At 48.2% G+C, this 21,451-nt stretch overlaps 2 protein-coding genes across 3 annotated transcripts in view; one reads left to right on the top strand and one right to left on the bottom strand.

Annotated features, from left to right (window-relative positions):
• Positions 1-21,451, bottom strand: part of LOC149369446 (lysozyme C-1-like) — a 62,220-nt gene that overhangs the window by 8,667 nt on the left and 32,102 nt on the right. The gene's annotated exons all lie outside the window — the stretch shown is intronic.
• Positions 3,159-4,360, top strand: LOC149369447 (uncharacterized). The gene is made up of 2 exons (XM_089570903.1): positions 3,159-3,542; positions 3,633-4,360. Exons 1-2 carry the CDS (start codon positions 3,196-3,198, stop codon positions 4,213-4,215), a joined length of 930 nt encoding a protein of 309 aa, XP_089427029.1. The 5' UTR covers positions 3,159-3,195; the 3' UTR covers positions 4,216-4,360.

Genomic DNA, 21,451 nt, shown 5'->3' with positions numbered 1-21,451 from the left:
GTCGCTAATTATGGTGACTGCTTTGGTGCTGGCCATTGCCATGGCGATAGCCGCCTTCTCCGCTGTCCCTGAGTTCTTTGTTTTGACCTAACCGGCCGTTAATGTTTCTCCCTCACCCGAGTCGTTCACGCCCACGACCACAAAGGGGTCGCTTCCTTCGTATTCCGCCGCGTCTACATAGGCTGTGCATTCCGAGCCTTCTAGCTTGGCTTTTAGGACCGTTGCTCTGGCTCTCCTATGCCTTCGTGAAAAGCAGGGTGCATGTTTTTTCGAATTGGTTTAATAGCTAGTAATTTTTTCACTTCGGTCGGTAATTTTGCCTGCGCGTTTCATTCCGAAATTCTATCATGTAATCCTAGGTTGCTCAGGATCTTCCACCCCGGGGGTGAGGTTGCAAGCCTCCTTCATTGCGCAAATATATGTGCCTCGCATAGTTCCGTGGTGGTGTTGTAGATCCCCAGTTTAAGAAGTCTTTCCGTAGGAGTGCAGTGGGGCAGCCCCAATGCTGCTTTATATGCCTGCCTTATGATCTCGTCTATTTTGTTCTGTTCCGCCAGCCGTAGCTTGAGGTAGGGGTTGGCGTAAACTATTCTGCTTATCAGGAAAGCCTGAACCATTCGGCAGAGGTCTTTCTCTTTGACTCACCGTGTTTTGTTGGCTATTCGCCTTATGAACCTGGTTCTCATGTTAATTGTCGACTTAAAGGCCTACTTGACCGAATTTTTTCAAGCCGTAAAAAGGTTGTTTTTTCATAGTACACCCCCGTATTATGCTACCCACAAAACATTACGCTCCAGTTTCAAGCAGTTACGGTGAAAAAGGCACGCAAAAATCGGAGTTTTCAATACCGAAACTGGAAAAACGGGCGCCATTGCCGCCCGCCGGAAGTGACGCAAGTTTGAGACTGTACTCCGGACGGGTTCGGAGCGTCTGCTCGTTGCGGCTCGAGCAAAGCGCTGGTAGCGGTAGCGCGTGCAGAACTTTGTGCGATAAATACTGGTTATATGTGGAAACACACATCTTGAAACGGATGAAACGCCCTAGAAAAAGTTTTAAACGTGTTTTATTTGCTGTAGTAGACTAGAAAAGTCCTGGCTCAACCTCAGTGAAGATGATCGCGCCGCAATGCTTGTGAGCGCTGTTTGCCTGGCAGTATTCGATTACAGCTTGTGCAAAGTTCGGATATAGCGGAGGAAGGAAGCCTATTCAAATGGAGGCCAAGTAGAAGTGCTTGTATTATAAAGTCGGCTTTTTTGAGCGGGCACGCGCGTGCCAACAGCACATGTGCGCTCTGCTGTGCGTGCAATATGGTTTTTGTTGTCTTCATAAAAAAAAATGACCTGCCTTCTCCTTTTCCTTCTCATTTTTCTCCCCCGTCGAAAGGTATTCCTGCCTGTGCACAGAAATTTGGAACAGGTGCTGTGAACGCCAGTTAAATCAATAAAAACAGATGGATGTGTAAAAAAGAGAGCTGAAGAGAATTAAGTGCTGCGTTAAGCGAAAGAATATCCCAGAAACAAAATTTGTGTTGCAAAATAAATATATATTTTTCTCTTCGAGGACCGTGGCATCAGTGCGGTGCCGATGGTGGGCTGGTTCATCTTTGCGCGCCTCGGTCGGGCAAGCCACTGCGCGTTGCGAAATACATGTCGATTCAAATGAACAAAAACTTATGTGCTGCGTTCATTACAGTATTTACCTAGAACCGCTTAAAGCCCGTATACTGCAGGGACGGAAAGGTTTTTCTAATCTTTTCAAACCACACAGCTGGGCAGAACGACGTGGTTGCCGAACCCCAGTCGACCGTATACGCCCACCGCGAAAATTACCGTAGGTGTCTCTAACCAAACATATAAATTTGATATTTATATGTTATGGTATTTATATGTTATGGATCACCAACTAGCCCGCATCCTTACCCTACTGAATAAAATCAAAATTCTTTGAAAAGATTATCATTCAAATAACATGCGTGCAGTTCTATGGGGTCTTGGAGACGCGTCTCGAATGGTAACGCTGAAGCTTCCTGTAATCGACCTCAAGTGTGAATGGCGTGAGGCAGTAAGAAAGTCGACGTTTTCAGTAACGCTTGTGTGGCCTTCCAGGATTCTCAGCCCGGCCTGCAAATCTTCGAGGCAGCAGATACACTCGGCGCACGACGGCATTATTGCGCATTGGGCAGAGCTGTACTTGCAATAAACGGGTGTGCATATGTTGATTCCTTTTCAGACGAAGCAGACCTCTCCTAGACTGCTGCCTGGTGTAAATAACGTGCTGTCAAAACGGCGTTGCTCGATGAGCAAAGCCGTCCACTTTAACTTCTGGACCGGCTTATACCCCTGTCACACAGGCACCATAAAGCTCCTTTATTATAAAGGCGAGCGAGCCGGTAAAGGTAGCATTATCTTAAAGTACGGTGTCGGTGCTACACGGCGCAGAGCCGGCCTTTAGCTGCTTTCTTCTCGTGCCACCAGGGGGCCAGCACTTTCGGTTTTGTTTGCATGTTTGCGACAAAATATTACGTTCAGTTAGCATTTTTATTTTTGTATTAGTTGTTTTTGCACCCAGAATGTTTTTTTTTTTTTTTTTTTGCAAACTCAGGCAGCGGCCCAGTAGCACAATTTATAAAACGACGTGTTTTAGGTAAATGTAGCCTTGTTCGCGTCTATCCCAGCCACCATGGACCGTTTTGCTTGTTTTGTTATTCATGCGCCTATCCGCCAGTGTCTGCGGTGACATCGTGCCAAATTTCCACAGTTCTAACTTTCATGTGCGTATTCAGCAAGACACTGCTAGTTTCTAGTTAACAGAGTGTCTCGCCTGTGCCTGTTGTGTGTTTAATTGTGTTTGTTGCGAGTGTTGTACGAGTGCCGCCATGAGTGACGAACGCGAGCAAGTGCGACGAAAATGCGAGATCGCGCTCGCTGTTGCAGCCATTGTGTCATCGCAACTAGATATCGAAGCTGCACGTGCGCAAGTGCGTGCTATTGAGGAGCGGCTCATCGCAAACAACGCGATACTAACTATGCTCGCAGCGTTGCCACCCCCTATGCCTCGCGAAGTCTGGGCGTACCCGAGAATCGGACGGTGGTTCGAGAACACGTTGCCAAATCTGGGAAGCCGGAATTTCCGGCAGTCGTTTAGAGTTTCGGAGACTACATTCCGGTATACTTAGTTGATGCTTGCCGGCCAGAAATGGAGCGCCAACATACAGCCATGCGCGAGGCGATTCCAATCGAAAAGCGTGTTGCAGTGGGGCTCTACAAGCTTTGTTCTTCGGCAGAGGACAGGACTGTTGCCCACTTGTTTGACATAGGGAGGTCCACAGCCAACATCATATACCGAGAGTTCTGCGAAACGGTAGTGAAGGTGCTGGACAGGCAGTGGATAAAGATGGTGGCGGAGGATGACATGCCGGAACATATTATGGGGTTTCAGGCTGTGTGTGAATTTCCCCAAGCTATTGGAGCTTTGGATGGATGCCACTTTCCAGTCTCTCCACCTAAAGAACACGCCAGCGATTACTACAACTACAAAGGCTGGTAAGTGCTGAAAGCATAGAATAAATATGGATGTGTATTCATAACTTGCGATAGAGCATGTTTTTTTCATAATTGAAATTATATTTGCAGGTACAGTGTCATCCTGCTGGCCCTTGTCGACCACAAATACGCCTTCAGATTCATCAGCGTTGGCTCTCCAGGGCGTTTCCACGACTCCCATGTGTACCAAGAATCGGCCTTGGCGAAGGCTGTTTCCAGCTCCATGTTTAGAGCACCCACCGCTGTTATTAGTGGCACTGCAGTACCCCCGTTGATACTATGTGATCAGGCCTTCCCACTAACGCCAAACCTCATAAAGCCTTCCCCCAGTTCAAGCACATTACCAGACCACAAGAATTTCAATTACCATCTTTCCAAATCCCGAAGAATAGTTGAGAATGCCTTTGGGAGGCTTAAGGCTCGATTCCGCTTCACAATGAAGAGGATGGAGTGTGACATTACAAATGTACCGACTGCAATACGTGCAAGGTGTGTGCTTCATAACATCTGTGAGCATTTCAAGGACTCCGTCTCGCAGCAGTGGTTGCGTGAAACCGAGATGTATAATGGTATTTTTGAGCAGCCGACACATGCTACGGATGTCCAGATTGCGACAGGAAAAGAAGTTCGAGATGCGGTTGTTCAGTTCTATAAACAACTGGGACACAGCTAAGCAGGGCACAAAAATGTTGCGCAGCTATATTCCATCTCATAAGATGTTTGTAGCAGTACGAAAGGTAGAGCTCTCTCGTCAGATCAGAATGGAGCGCACTACGTTAGTGTATTCCTACGCGCTGTCGCACTGCCAGTTACTGATCGGTGGCTTCATCCATGTGAAAGAAAGCGTACTAATAGAGAGAGAGAGAGAGAGAGAAAAGGACGAAAAGGCAGGGAGGTTAACCAGGCGATGCCCAGTTGGCTACCCTACACTTGGGGAGGGGAACAAAGGGGAAAAAAGGAAAAAGAGCGGCAAGGAAATGAGTTTTCTAAGTGTCCAGCGACCACCATGTCACAGGGACAGCCGAATGTCGATGGTGGCGAAATGCAAAACAACCCCATGCGCTGCGCCAAAGCCAACGCACAAGCGGTCAACATTAATTTGGAGCCGTCCACTACGGCGTCTGCCATATCTCATGAGAGACGATTTACTCACTGCGACAGTACTAAATGGTCCCGACTTTCGTGCGCACATTAGCACGTTAATGGGGCTCATCTCATCGTCCTCATCACAACTCCATTCAGCACTGCTGGTTGGTTGTGTCGTCCTCCAGGTTGACAACAATAGCCGGTCCTTGGCAAACAACATCATCGATGACGTGTTCCAGTTTGCTCATCACATCTTCCTCACTATTAACATACTGCTCGTAATTCTTCCATTTCTCAGCAGTCACTTGCATGATGTCTTGTTTTGACTGGCAACGAAACCCTTGACATCGCTTCAAACAAGCTCTATCGGGTTCACTTGGCAGTGATAGGGTGGCAGGCACACGACGAGACGGCCAGCAGCTTCGGCGATGCAATCCACACGGCATCGGTCCCCACCTGTGTTCACATCATTGACAAGCTTCATGAGCTCGGCCTTCACATGTCGTACTCCACGCGACATCTTTTCTGGACAGCCAAGTCTGTACGTCCTTTTTTGACGCTACTCATCCGCTGCACTTTATCCTGCTTCACAGTCACCCACCATTATCTTTTTTGAAGAAGAGAGGGGAATTCACGTTAAAACCTGAGCTCCAGACAGCTGACACCAGCTTTCGAGATCGGGGGTGAAGGGCAGTGGCCGAGAGGTATACATGGTGCTTTCCGCATTCCTCGTATTCCCTTCCGCGGCCATGTACTTCGTCTACATGATGCCAGCAGCTTATATTTTCTCGGATACCATCGAGCTTCGCGGTGAAAACAGCCAGAAACGTGCAAGAAGAAGAGCTTACAAGGGGCGTGCACTCACTTCAGAACGCCTGAAACTGGCGAGCCGGCGATGCCGGTGTCTCAAATGTGCGTCATTTCCGGTCTGGTTTGTTAGTTGTACAGCACACCGCTAGGGGTCTGCGTCGTCTGCTACAGAGGTTCTTGAACGCTTCTAACTAAAATCCTAGACGCTCCACAGCCCTAATATTAAATATAAATATTGTTAATAACATGCACACTATATCGAGCGCAAAATTTGCCGAAGTAGTTTCGGTCAAGTAGGCCTTTAAGTATGTTTATTGTCTCTGTGTTCTTTCTATTGTCCTGTATTAAAAGTCCTAGGACCCTGATTTTGTCATCTCTGCCTACCGGAGTCTCATTTACCTGTACGAGAATGTCTTTCTGCCTTGGTATCGCGTTTTCTAGACGCCCGGATCACCAGAAGTTCGGATTTGCTTGACGAGCATTTTAACCCTGCCCATTCCGCGTATTCCTGGACAATATCGATCGCCTGTTGGAGATTTTGTTCTATTACCCCATCGTTTCCTGTCTGCGTCCATATTGTTATGTCGTCCGCCTATAGCTTATGGTTTATCCCTTCGACAGCCTTCAATAGTGGCGGTAGGTTCTTCAATGCCAGGTTGAATAAGAAAGGAGAGAGCACTGAGGTCAAAGGAGAGAGCACTGAGCCCTGCGGGGTGCCCTTGTCTCCCAGCTTAAAAGTTTCCGACTTGATGCCTCCAAGATTTATTTCTGCTGCTCTGTCGGTTAGAAAGTCCCTAACGCAATCGTAGGTCCGCTTTCCTGGGGCAATCTCCGCCAGATTAGTTAGTATGAACTCGTATTTGACGTTATCGAAGGCATTATGCAGGTCGAGACCCAGTATAGTTTTGGCGCCCCCTTTGTTGGGCGTGTCTATGATGTCTGGTTTGAGCGGCACCATAACGTCCTGCGAGACTACTTGCTCCTAAAGCCTAGCATCCTTTCAGAAAATACCTCCCATTCCTCTGCGTATCCGTTTCCGGTGGCGCGATGGATGACACCGCCCGCACACACACGTGCGCGTAATGACAACACCCGGAACGCTGTACGATCAACGGTTGCATCGCAGTTTTTGATACCAAAGCCTGGGAAGGCATACAGCTGAAGGTACATATTTATGTCGTCGGTTCGAATCCCTATCGCAAGCCAGCCGCCAACTTGACTTGCTCATGTGAGCTGTATGCAACGCGGAATCGCGTGACACCACCCGGAACGCTGTAAGACAAACGGCTGCGTCAGAATTTTGACCGAACGTCGGAAAAACTGGTGCCATATGCAAGTCGGTCAATGGCGAGTACAGTCGCGATCAATTTGAAGGTGATCGCGCGAGCATCGACGAGCAGGCCTTTCAAGCTGCATAGCGGCCGATACCGGAACTGCGACGACAAAGATTGCGTTGCCTTCTTTCCCTCGTAGGCTCTTCCAGGCTACAACCGTCGCCCCTAGGACGCCAGCTTTTTTCTGTGTTTGTTCTCTTTCATGGAAATCATGTGTCCTCGTCGTTGCCTCATATCATAGCCGATAATATGTTCGGAATGAATTTGAAGGTTATCTCGCGAAGGGTGACGAAGTTTCAAGTCTTCGCGTGGCACATTTTTACCACACAAATGCAGAATTGTGATAGCTTCCCTCGCCCTTTGGCTGTTCAATGAAGCACTGAAGCACGGCACTGAAAATGCCGCGCACCGTGCGAGCGTCAACCTATGCTAGAAAAAGCCGCGTCAAGGCGGCTTTTTCTAGCATAGGTTGACGCTCGCACGGTTAACTTCCAATTGATTGCGTCCGGTTTAACAGTATACACAAGATTACGACACGTGCGCATCTGTCTGCTGACGCGTAAAAAAAAAAAACGAAATTTGGGACTTGCTAGAAGGGAGTAGCAGCAGCTCAAGGAACAGCGAAAAGAGAGAGGGAAGCTACTGTGATGTTCCTCTCGCCACGGAAGGTGATGACTAACATGGTGCTGCTCCTTGCCTCGGTCGCCGCTCGAGCGATCACCTTCATATTGATCGCCACTGTACATGTTGGTTTATAGGTTTCAACGTCCCGAGGCAACACAGGCCATGAGGGACGCCGTAATGAAGGGCTCCGGAAATTTCGACCACCTGGGGTTCTTTAACGTGCACTGACATCGCGCAGTTCACGAGACTCTAGAATTTCGCCTCCATCGAAATTCGACCGCCGCGGCCGGGATCGAACCCGCGTCTTTCGGACCAGCAGCCGAGCGCCGTAACCACTGAGCCACCGCGGCGCGGCGGCGAGTACATATGTATAGACGCATAGACGAATGACATGTATTGCATTGCCTGAAGTGGCGGCGCTCGACTTCCTCCGTGCGTCGTAAGGCCGTTTAATGGCGCCCTATTATTCTTGTCATCGCTGGGATTTTCTGTACCATCCACGAGTACGCACAACACACCTCCGCTTTTCTCGTAATGGGGCTAGTAATGATTTCGCATTAATAATTAACAAGGCCTGCAAACCAGTTCGATTATAGGCGCAGGCGACAAGCGTTTACCAGACCTCTGGTCCGCCGTTCCGTCCGCTCCATAAATAGAGCGATGGCGCCTTCGTCACTGTGAGGAGGAAGAAGCAGCTCATGCGCGCGTGGTTGCGGAACCAGACAGCAGGTGACGGTGGTGCTGTGATGACGTGTCGCAGGCCATAACTAGAATCACTGCAGCATTCTTCAGTCCCTCACATCTTTCTCGTGCGACGCCAGCGCACCGTTTGGTTCACAGAGGTCCCGTTGCACCTGCCTGCCGAAAACTTTTTAAACCCGCGACGTCCGCCAACGATTGGAACCTATTTGCCTCTGTGTCTGGCTGTACATCATCGTTGGCTAGATTTAATCCTCTAATGTGGGCACCAGTCGAAACTAGGCGATTTTATTGGTGTGTATTGCAAGGATAAAGCAGCCGTGGAAGGCGTTATAAACGATCAACAAATATAAAACTGCTAGAAGACGGAACGTTAGGAGAACACAAAGACGCACGTGCAAACCTTATCTCGAGAAAAAAATTTCTATCAGAAGCAAAGACAAAGAGACGGAAAGAGAAATTATCAAGTCACTGTACATCGCCTTACATCGCCTTATTTTCTGTTATCAATAAATTAGAATTCTGAGATGGGCATATCTATAGTCTGTCCATAGCTTTTAACGCACACGCGCCCTTGGTACTTTCTTAGTCGCTGCCTCGAGCATGATTCCATACCGCTTGTACCTTGTTTGATATATTTATGACGCTTATGAGTCCCTTCTTTTTACTAAATAAATCCATTTGCAACTTCTGCGCTTTGTGTGTGCGTCTTTGTGCTCTCCCGTCCCGTCTTCTTAGCGCAGTTTTATATTTCCTGATCCTATGAACCATCTAGCCCAACATCATACTTCAGTTATAATCGACTTTGCATCGTTTATTTACAGCACCAAAGAACTGATGATATTGGCGGTTCGAACAAATAACAATCAGGCAGTTCAGATTAAAGAAATTTTTGTTTCCTAATTGATACCGCGTTGTTTACGTAGCACGTGGTGTTTTGCGGAGCACTGTCGTGCGTAGAGCATCACGCAGCCAACTGAGCTGTCGGGGAAGAATAACACTGTTTGGCTTCCGAAGAACTTAGGAAACAGCTGTTTAGCTAAATAATTCAAAAGTGAGATTTTTGAAGTATCCGGCCATACGCAGAGGAAATAAAAATAAACTTATTGTGTTTAATTGACTTTTTTAAAAAGAATAATGTGTGCACACTGCTTCTGAGCCATTCACTTTGTACAGAGCGTGAACTCGGAGACCTCTTTGAAAAACAACAATTAAAGTAGACTTCCTCGCTTCTGTGCCACTTTCTTCCTTTACCGAGTTCATTCCCCAGCCTTTGAGATGTTTCTCCTGAACTCCTTCAATGATAGTTGCATTTTCATTTTAGCATTAAAGCTGCTTGCATCGAACAATTTGCATTCACGCAAGGCAAACAGTGCTTATGTTATTCCACGTGGAATGAAGAAGATGACTCAGCACCTCCACCAACGACGACGAAGCGCTAGCGCCGCCCGTGGAAGGCTCGTGCTGGAGAACTGCCGCATTTGTTTAGCCTATTTCAATTACACATCTGAGATCCTTTCATTAATTTCCTAATTTCTATTATTACATAATTATTTTATTTTTCCCCACCATTATTTTCTTGTTTAACGTTTTGTGCACCTATCAGTTGCCGCCTGTGTCTTGGCCAATCCCTCGCAGTGGGTACGCGCCATTATGTAGAGGACAACAACAACAACAACGACTGCCGCTTGTGTGCCGGGCTCTCGCCGCGCTGGTTCCTAGACGACTTGCGCCCGGGTCTTCGTCGCCAGCGCTTCAAGGTGCCAATAAACCACTCTACATTTGGTGGAGGTTGCTGCGTTCACCGTTCCCCATCACCGTGGACCTTCGCAGTCGCACCATCCCGATGTCCAAAACCAGTTAACAGCCCGCCCCCCCGCCGCAGCCAGTCATCTGCTCTGGTGCTGTCCTGGCCCAGCGCAAGCCCGAATTTTCTGAATACGTTGTTGCGTACGCCAGCCGTGCTCTCACCAAAGCAGAGTCGAACTACACCGTGACTGAAAAGGAGTGTGTGGCCGTAGTGTGGGCTCTCACGAAATTCCGCCCATACTTATATGGCCGCCCGTTCACCGTCGTTACTGATCACCACGCCTTGTGTTGGTTGGCCTCCCTCAAAGATCCCTCAGGACGCCTTGGCCGCTGGGCGCTCCGTCTTCAGGAATTCGATGTTACCGTTGTCTACCGGTCGGGCCGCAAGCACTCCGACGCCGACGCCTTGTCACGCTCGCCACTGCCCTCTCCTGCGCCCTCTTCCCTCGTATCTGATTCCCTACTCGCAGCGCTCTCTACTATGGACATGCCCCATCAACAACGCCAGGATCCATGGATTTCTTCCTTGCTCGATGCCCTTCGTGCACACTCTACGTCCTCCTTCCCTCGGGCCCTTCGTCGCCAAGCTTCCCATTTCGCCATCCGCGACGATCTCCTGTACCGCTGCAACTATCGTCCGGACGGCCGAAAGTGGCTCCTCGTGATTCCCCGCCATCTTCGGTCTGAGATCTGTGCGCACTACCATGCCGACCCTCAGATCGCTCACGCTGGGTCGCTAAAAACCTACGAGCGACTACGCCAGAGGTACTACTGGCGGGGCATGTACAACTTCGTTCGTCGCTACGTTCGCTCCTGCACAGCCTGTCAGCAGCGGAAGTCGCCACCTCGACCCTCGACTGCCCCGTTACAGCCATTACCGTGCCCGGCTCGCCCTTTCGATCGTGTGGGCATCGACCTATATGGGCCGCTCCCCTTCACGACCGCCGGGAATCGATGGATTATAGTCGCCGTGGACCACCTCACTCGGTATGCTGAGACCGCTGCCCTACCTGCGGCTACTGCTCGCGACGTCGCCTTCTTCATCACTTCGTCCTGCGTCACGGCGCTCCACGAGAACTTCTCAGTGACCGCGGCCGTGTTTTCTTGTCTGAAGTTGTTCGCGAGCTTCTCGATGCGTGCCACTCAGTCCACCGTACCACTACCGCTTACCACCCCCAAACCAACGGCCTCACCGAACGATTCAACCGTACTCTTGGGGACATGATCGCCATGTACATTAGCTCCGACAGCTCTAATTGGGATCAAGTCCTTCCGTTCGTGACCTATGCATATAACACCGCATCTCAAGCAACCACCGGCTTTTCCCCATTCTTTCTTTTATTTGGGCGCGAGCCTTCCTATCTGCTGGACACAATCCTTCCCTACAGCCCCGACAGCTCAGAATATACTTCCCTTTCTGACATTACCCGCCATGCTGAGCAGTGCCGCCAGTTGGACCGCTCCTTCACCGCCGAACGTCAAGGGCTCCGGAAACATGAGTCGGATCAAGACACGCCCGCTACACACTTCTCCACTGGATCATTGGTCTGGCTCTCTGTTCCGGCTGCGTCCAAATTTTCGGCCAAGCACATTGGTCCGTACCGCATCTTAGAGCGTACGTCACCTGTGAATTATATCATCGAACCGGTCACACCTTCTTTGGACCACCGCCGCCGTGGTCGCGACGTCGTCCATGTCAGCCGCTTGAAGCCTTACTACAGCCCCCTCGTCGTCTCCTCGCCTTGAGTCGCCAGGATGGCTCCCTCTTTCCGCCGGGGCAGTTGGAATGAAGATGATGTCTCAGCACCGCCACCAACGACGACGAAGCGCTAGCGCCGCCCGTGGAAGGCTCGTGCTGGAGAACTGCCGCTTGTGTGCCGGGCTCTCGCCGCGCTGGTTCCTAGACGACTTGCGCCCGGGTATTCGTCGCCAGCGCTTCAAGGTGCCATTAAACCACTCTACACACGCGATGATTTAAGCAGTCACCGAGTCAAACACTGTAGACTATGATGCATATAATTTTCTATCAAACGTGAGATGTGACACCACACGACCTTCACGCGTGCCCGCAGCTGACATATATACTGTGATGGGCTACTTGAATCTTTCATTCCCGCTCGGTTTCCACAGCACGTTTCAGGCGTCACTGATTCCTGACAGACAAGCGATGTTTGCTTGCACGAAGGCTGCTACTTTCGAAGCTGTTACTTTTTTATTCGAGAGGTTTGCCGTTTGGCATAATGAAAAATGGAGAGAAAGTTATAAGAAGGAGTGTAAACAAGCCTCTCCTAAAAAGCGGCAAAAGTTCTCGATAAAGCGATTATGATGTGTTCACTTGCGATAGCCGCCTGCAACTTCCCATCGCAGGCCTACCTTCCTCAGGAAGCGAAGCGTCGTCCCACGGAGGCTGTAGCCGGGCAAGTCCACAGCAAGTGTTTTTCGTCACACTGGTCTGGCACAGCACCACAATGGGGACACTTTTCAGTCACTTCTAAACTCTTGTCACGCCACCGATGACTCATAGAAGGAGTCAGAGCCGCTCCTGCCCGAATCCGGCGCACAGATACCTTCTCCTCCCGAGTGAGACTCTGCAGCGTTCCGGTCACGCTGCTCTACGGGCAAAATAAAAAAAAAGTAACCGCTCAAGTCTTCCAAGGCCGCTTGAGCAATCAAAGACTTTTTAAGTATTCGCTTATTCCCCACTTTCGGTAATCACCACAGTTTGCGCGCAGTACCGCACAGGAGACGCGTTTTCGCCTCGGAATAAACCGCGTCCAGCTGCGCGTCTCCAGAGGTTTCCTGCGAGAAACGGCTGCCGTGGCAGCGACATCAGGCAGTTGTGGCACTCCGAATACTTTTGCAGTGACTGCACCCAGAAGCACCGAGAGCTCACTGTGAACGACAATGGATTCGCCACCGACACAGGTCCCATTCCATGGCGCAGTATACGTGATCGGCTGGGCGCTCCTTAATAATATCTCACTACAGATGGCATGGAGTACTGGATGGGCCGCCGGATTTGTTGGTTGTTTAGGTACATATTACAGGTGGAAGAGCAGCGATGGCGTAGATGTAGAACATCCGCCTCGCTTGCAAGAGGACCGCGGTTCGAGTCCCGGTTCGATTCCACAGGGTTAAAAAAATCTTCGCGTGTCAGTGGAATTCCTTACCCAGGTCTGGGGTACGGCCTCAGCTCGGTTACAAGAACCAACAACGAACTCCTCCACCAGAACTGTATTTGGCGCCCTGGTGTAGTACTTGGTGGCAACCTCCTATATGAACAAACCAATTAATCCTAATCCCTCGGACCCCAGCGGCTGCGGTGCAACTGAACAAGGCGGCGGTCAGACCGGTGACGCAGCGGAGGATGCTAAGAATCTCTGGCCCCATACAGACCGCCGTTGGAAATTGAACGTGACAACGTTTAACGCTAGAACCTTATCCAGTGATGCTTGTCTAGTAGTGCTGTTACAGGAACTAGAGGGTATTGAATGGGATGTCATAGGGTTTAAGGAGGGCAGATTAAGCGTATAAAGTGCTAAAGGGTGGGCATGTACTAAGCTGTCGTGGATTAGCGGACAGACGATAACTAGGTGCGGTTTTCCTCATGAATCACGATAAAGCTAGCAACATAGAGGAATTCTATAGTGTTAACGAGAGGGTGCCAGCTGTCATAATTGGGCTTAATAAGAGGCAAAAACTGAAGGTGGTACAGCCTACGCGCCTAACACTAGCTTCGATGACCAGGCACTAGAAAACTTCTATAAGGGCGTAGACTCGGCTATGAACAAAGTAAGAGCACAGTGCACAGTACTGATGGGTGACTTCAATGCAAAAGTAGGGAAGAAGCAGGCTGGAGACTAGGCACTAGGAGACTATGTCACAGGCTCTAGGAATAGCAGGGGGGAGTTATTAGTACAATTCGCAGATAGAAATAATTTACAGATCATGAATGCATTCTTCCGCAAACGAGAAAACGGGAAATGGGCGTGTAAGTGCCCCAATGGTGTCTAAAATGAAATAGATCCCATACTATGCTCACAACCTGGTATTGGGCAGGACGTGGGGGTCTACGGAAAGGTGTCTGGTAGCGACCGCAGGATAATAAGGTCTCGAATTAGCCTATACTTGAAGAGGGAACGGAAGAAACTAACGAAGCGGGAGCGCATTGAAGAGTTAGTGGTTAGATGGAAAGTAAAGGGATTTTGGATATTGTTGCAGAAAATATTAAGCTTTTACTGAGGACGACGACCTGAATGTTCAAGCAATGAACAATAATCTCACAGCTATCATTAAAGAATGCGCAGTACATGTAGGTCGCAGGTTGCTTCGAAACGATACCGGTAAGCTATCTCAGGAGACGAAAGATCTGGTTAAGAAACGCCGAAGCATGAAGGCCTCTAACCTCACAGACAGAATACAACTGGCAGAGGTATCAAAGTTAATCAATAAGCGCAAGGTAGCCAACATAAAAAAGTTTATTATGGATAGAATCGGGAATGCTCTAAAGAACGGAGGTAGCCTGAAAGCGGTGAAGAGGAAACTAGCCATAGGTAAAAAAAAAAACAGATATATGCGTTAAGAGGCAAAGAGGGAAATGTCAATAGCAATATGGATAAGATGGTTTACTTTGTAGCCCAAGAGTTCTACACAAATCTATGCAGTAGCCAAGGTAATCAGTACGTTAATGACAGAGTCAGTAGCGCACAGCACTGGGGCATCCCGCCAGTAACGAAAGAGGAAGTAATGAAAATTCATGTTGACTTCATCGCGCAAAACACACAAGTACGACAGGGACAGGCACCCGCCCCTGTCGTTTTTATGTCTGTCTTCCTTGTGTGTTTCGTTCTGTGAAGTCAACATGAGCGGTCGCCAACTTGCACAAATTATAATTCTCAGGAAATAAATAAAGCTTCAGGAACAATGAAAAGTAGGAAAGCAGCTTGTGAGGATTAAGTAGCAGCAGATCTGTTGAAGGATGGATGGAAGGAAGTGCTAGAAAAATGGCTGAGGCTTAGCTAAGGTTAAGCCTAGTCAGATGCGAAGCATATTGATGGCTAGGCTTGGTAATACATGGCTTTCCTTGGTTGACGTTCATCCCGCTCTTCATCGGTCTCTGTGGCACGCTGAAGCTTCGTTCAAATCAGCCCTGCTTCTAGGCGGCATCCCAACACCTGGCCGCCTCGTAAGTGCCCGGAGAGCGAGGCAAGCTCAGCTTTATACCGCTGCTGTAGCGTCACGTGGTCAGCTGCAGCGCCTCTGATGTGGAGCCTCCACCGCCGCGGCCGACCGCGCGAGCCGGCAGCCCATCTCTCCTCTGCTGTGACGTCATGTTGTCACGTGGTCACGCTAAAGGTCAATGGTAGCTCCACCGCCGCGCTCGACGGGCTGTAGTGTAGCTCTAGTAATATGCTTCGCATAGAAACTAACCACCCTGTATAAGCAAGGCGTTATGACCTCGAGCATACCAGATGCTTGGAAGAACGCTAATATTATTTTAATTCATAAGAAAGGAGACGTCAAGGACTTGAAAAATTACAAGCCGATCAGCTTACTGTCCGTTGCCCATAAGCTATTAACTAAGGCAATCACTAATAGAGTCAGGACAACCTTACGCTTCAGTAAACCAAATGATCAGGCAGGCTTCCGTAACGGGTACTACATAATAGACCATATTTACACTATCAGTCAGGTCATAATGAAATGCGCTGAGCAAAACCGACCCCCATATACAGCCTTTATAAATTACGAGGAAGAATTTGACTCAGACGAAACTTCAGCTGTCATGCAGGCATTGCGGAATCAGGGTGTCGAAAAACGTTGCCTAAAAATATTGGAACATATCGATAGCGGGTGAATAGCTACCATAGTCCTCCATAAAATCAGGAATCAAATTTCAGTAAGAAACGGTGTAAGACGGAGGGACACAATCTCGCCAATGCTATTCACTGCCTGTTTACCGGAGGTATTCATAGCCATAGCCTGGGAACAGCAGAGGATAAGAGTCAATTAAGAATACCTTAGCAATTGGCAATTCGCTGATGACATTGCCTTGCTAAGGGACTCAGGAGATGAACTGCAAAACAAGAGCAGTGAGTTAGACAGGCAGAGCAGTACTGTGGGTCTAAAAATTAATATGCAGAAGACGAAAGTAATGTTGAACAGACTCGAAAGAGAACAACAGTTTACAACAGGTAGCGAAGTACTGTTTGCGGTAAGGTAATGCGTCTACTTACGGCAGGTACCGACCGCAGATCTGAATCACAAGAGCGAAATAACGAGAATAAGAATGGGGTGGAGCGCATTGGCAGGTTCTCTGAGATCATGAATGGAAGTTTACTGATATCCCTCAAGCGCAATATATAACAGCTGTATCTTACCAGCACTCAAATATCGGCCAGAAACGTGAAGACTAACGGTTCAACTTAAGTTAAGGGCACAGCAGCGAGCTATAGAAAAGAAAATTTTAGGTGTAACGTTATGAGATTAGAAGCGGGCGGAGTGGGTGAGAGAACAAACGCGGGTTAATGATCTCCTAGTTGAAATCAAGAGGAAGAAGTGGGCTTGGGCAGGGCATGTAATGCGAAGGGAAGATAACCGCTCCTTAACAGCAACGGACCGGATTCTAGAGTAAAAAAATCGTAGGAGGGGTGGCAAATAGTTCAGTGAGCGGATGGGATTAAGAAGTTTGCGGGGATAGGGTGGCTGCGACCGGCACAGGGCAGGTTTAACTGGAGAGATATGAAGAGCCCTTTCTCCTGCAGTGGGCGTAGCCAGGCTGATGATGATGACAGTTACATAAGCTGTGCCCATCAGTTCGGCTGCATCGTAACGCTTTACTGCGCAGCGTTGTGAATTCGCAACATACCGTTAGCGCGCCGTGTACTCATTACTGCATAGAGCTTGCATATAAAGTTTGATGTCACCATGATGTCAAGCCGGCACTTTCCGGTCAAATGTGTGGCATAAGTGTAAGCAAGCTGTGTGAAGAAAAGGGGGATTTGATTGCGTGACTTCCGGCTAGCGTCCGACACCTCCACGTCTCTTTCTTTCTGAGAGGTGTTACGGGGAATATAGCAAGGCATTTGCTGAATAAAAAATTTTCTGTCTCTGGTCCTTCGAATTCGTTCGAGGTCTTCGATTTCGACTTTCACACAACTCGTACTAGCTGCACAAAATGAATCAAATACTGATTGTTGCTGACTGCCTACATGTTGTACTTCTCAAACTTCAACAGCAATTATAAAATTTTTTAAATTGGCTTTTGAAATGAGGTATAGTAGCTAGCAATTTTTTGTTGCTAGCTTTTTTGTTGATATTTCAATGCAGCACTTGGAAGAGTGTGTAAACAATAACTAAGTTGGTTGTGAGGAACGAAGACGAAGTAATCGTCTCACTTCCCTGAGGACACCCGATCCGCGGCGTAAGGGAAGGAGGAAGGAGGCACTTAATTATGCTAGGCGGAATGGGTTTGAGAATATACTACGCTATTTAACGACTCTTTTATGAAACGATGTATGCTGCAAGCAATTTCAAGCTTTTTAACTGGCTTTTTAACCACATTTAATTGATGCGGTCCCATGTTTCCTTCTGGGCTTAACATAGCATACCCGATTTTTAAGCTACTGAAGTTTATTCGCGCGTATCAGGTTTCTTCCTGCCACTTGCTCGCACACAAAAATCCGCGCCAGTATCAAGGCAGAGGTAGAAATGAAAGATGTGCCGTCCGAGTGCTGCATAATCAAACGCATGTATATTACATTACCTGCTTCTGTTGCGCCTTTTAGAAGAACATCGCCTGCCAGCGCACCAGCGCCTCTCCGCATCGTGCGCCGTCTGACAGCGAGTTCCAACGCCCACCGGTTAACACTTCCTCTTCCCGGACAGCCACCTCACAGTAACGACTCTCACTTGCTGATGACATTCCTCGAGCCCATACTTACTCTGAGGCGAACAAGTGCACCGAGGATAGCATGAGTTCCTTAGCGCATGGTATTACCACGCCTGATTAATCTTTCCCTCTTGCCTTTACACAACGCTTTCTAACTCTCCTGTCCTCTCTCTCCTACCTGCACGCACTGACAATAGCCAGTTTAATGCCAGTCAGAAGGCCTTTGCTCATTGTTCTGTTTCGTGTAGCCACTTACTATCACCACTACTGCCCTTATATGAATTATGTCGTTCAAGAATGGGAGAAACAGTGCGGGCTGAAGGATTCATTCTTCGGGCACCTTAAGAGCCACAATGAAAGAGCGAGCTCTTTAATGAAAAACTGGGATTTTATACAGTGTAAATATTCCCTGACATGCTAGGAATAGGGGAGTAAAGATGGAAGAACGGTGGCAGAAAAGAGTGCGGTCATAGAAGAGGGATAGTTCACTGCATGATGGTTTATTTCGATAAGACCGAAGTCAAGTTCTGTGCATGTACAGCGGGGTAATCAAGTGTTCGAGCAGTTTAGAGTTTGTCTGAAACAGCACCAGCGTGTAAATATGGAAATAAAAATATCATTGCACGTCGCTGTTCTCTGTAGCAGCCTAAAGGACCTAATATAGAGTCCACTGTGAGTGGCACTTGGGTGACGGACTGCATGCACTGTTCACTGTGCGCACGTTCTTCTGCGTACGCTGGCCATGCGAAGAGAATACGAAATGCAGACCCAATTCAGCCGCATCTGTCACAATACGGACTGCCTGCTTGCTTGAAACGGTATCGTAGACTGTTTGTAAACGCAACATTAAAACGAAGGCGATGATAAACTGTTTGAAGATAGCGCGGAAGCCCGAGTGGTAGTCTTGATTTGAGCTGCGGGTCGATGGAATGGAGAAAGTGATAATGGAGACTTGGCAAGTTTAATAGGTGGTCTTTTCATCCTGGGTATATAGTTCGGCAAGATGGGAGGCGTCTGATTTCGTGAAGAAGATGCGCCTATAGTTACGGCGTTTTAGACCTTTGCGGGCCGCTTCATCTGCTCTCTAGTTGACCAGGATGCCGCAGTGAGTTGGAATGCACTGAAAAATTATACAGTGGCCCTCAGCAACTGCCATGTGGTGCAAGTATCCAATGTGGTGAGAAATTAACTGGTGATTAGTTCTCTTCAGTAGGTTGGACAAGATTAGTGGCGCTCCTTGCGAGTCCGTGAAGATTGTCCAGCGTCCTGAATTATAGCGCAGAACAGAAGATACAACTTCCTTCATTCCGTGCAGCTCTGCTGTGGAGGAGGAAGTCTTGCTGTAGGCGCCATGAAAGCATTTGGTCTGATGAGGGCACATAAAGGCTGCATGATGAGGCGTCGTGAGGAGTTGAGCCGTCAGTGAAGATGTGTCTTGCGAAAGCTGCTCTTTTAAGAAGCTCAGAGCCGCAGTAAGCTCGCACTGTGGAATGGGACAAAAAAAATTCCTGAACTCTGCGCCTTCCTCTGAATCCAAAGAGCGACAGTGAGCTATACGACGCTCTCTCCGCACCCCCTTCCCTCCCCCACCCTTTCTACACATGTGACTATTCCTACAGAGTGAGCGCTCCACTCCACTCTTATACCAACCTGGATCACGTGCGCACAGGTGGCACTTTCACGATCCCCAACCCATGTGGATAAGTGCCGCTCAGCTACCATGTGAAAGCGGAATTTCTCGCCGCTGCATATAACACCGATGGCAACGATGATGTAACTGCAGCGTCACGCAGTTTTCTCTGTGATTGCGCTCGTTTCACTTTTCCAACAGTGTACGCGCTACGCCTTGCGTGCCGCAACGACTTAATATGCTGTGCATATGGAGCTTTCCCGATAAAAATATTTTCCGAAGTGCAAATAAAGACCTCAGACGTTAATTGTTGTTCGAGTATACCCGAAATTATTCCATATTTTGGGCAAAAAATGAATGCTTGATTTAAAACCGTGGTGCTCCGGTAGCATTAGTTGGTTTTATGCGCCATATCACCGTTTATTTAATCCACGCCCAGTGACCTTGCAAAACTGAGGACTGGTAATAAGCGGCAGGAATCAAATCAAATTCAACATCATCATCATCATCTGCCTGACTACACCCACTGCAGGGCCAAGGCCTCTCCCATGTCTCTCCAATTAGCCCTGTCCTTCGCCAGTTGCGGCCACCGTATCCCCGCAAACTTCTTGATGTCATTCCCCAACCTAACCTTCGGCCGTCCCCTGCTCCGTTTGCCTTCTCTTGGAATCCATTCCGTTACCCTTAAAGACCAGCGGTTATCTTGCCTTCGCATCACATGCCCTGCCCAAGCCCATTTATACTTCTTGATTTCAACTAGGATATCATTAACCCGCGTTTGTTCCCTCACCCACTCCGCCCTCTCCCGATCTCTTAACGTTACATCTATCATTTTTCTTTTCATAGCTCGCTTCGTTGTCCTTAACTTAAGCTGAGCCCTCTTTGTTAGCCTCCACGTTTCTGCCCCACAGGTGAGTACCGGTAGGATACAGCCGTTGTATACTCTTCTCTTCAAGGATATTGGTAAGCTACCATTCATGATCTGAGAGTACCCGCCATATGCGCTCCACCCCATTCTTATTCTTCTAGTTATTTCCCTCTCATGATCCGGATCTTCGGTCACTACCTCCTAAGTAGACATATTCTCTTACTACTTCCAGCACCTGGCTACGAACTGCGAACTGCTGTTCCCTTGCTAGGCTGTTGAACATTACTTTGGTTTTCTGCATGTTAATCTTTAGCCTCACCGTTCTGCTCTGCCTGTCGAACTGATTGATCATGCTTTGCAGTTCTTGTCCTGAGTGGCTTAGCAAGGCAATGTCATCAGTGAATCGCAAATTACTCAGGTATTCTTCATTAACTCTTATCCCCAACTGTTCCCATTTCAGGCCCCGGAATACCTCCTGTAAGCAGGTGGTGAATAGCATTGGCGAGATCGTGTCTCCCTACCTAACACCTTTCCGTATTGGAATTTTATTCCTGATCAAATTAAATCAGTTTATTCAGACATAACATTTTTACACAGAACATGCCCACGGCATGAGGCGGAAGGAAGACGCTAATAGCACACTTCCTGACGAGGCCTCACCCCGGTGAACACACCAATTGCAGAACGGCGAACAAATTCATTTCAAAATAAGAATAAAAAACAACAAAACAAAGCAAACTTCTTCAGTGCAGTTTTAAGCTCATTGGGAAACTAAAGACGCAAGGCATTATCAAAGAAAGAAAATCCATCAGTATCGCAACAACTGGCGACACAAAAAAAAAGAAGTTAATTGTAACGAAGCGAGCGGTGCAATAACTACATATCCCGTGTATACGACAATAGCGTCTTCATTATCTTTTTAAATTGAAAAATAGTTTTGCAGGTCAAAGCGCAATCAATTATTGAACAATACTCAATGCACATTGTGAAAATTTGGTTATCAATGTGTTGGGCACAGTAGTTAGTCCAAGCGCGAGTAGAAATGATAGAGGTAACTCGTAGACTGCAGCCTATATTTCTGTTCGCGCATGTGTTTCTGAAAGATGTGATGTCCTGCTTAATTCTGTGATAAATATAAACGGCTACCGAAAACTTGTG

The sequence above is a fragment of the Amblyomma mixtum genome, chromosome 1 (genome assembly GCF_055824585.1).
Source record: "Amblyomma mixtum isolate Tamu chromosome 1, ASM5582458v1, whole genome shotgun sequence".
Classification (NCBI taxonomy): Eukaryota; Metazoa; Arthropoda; class Arachnida; order Ixodida; family Ixodidae; genus Amblyomma; species Amblyomma mixtum.
This window is presented reverse-complemented; position numbering and strand designations above follow the sequence as displayed.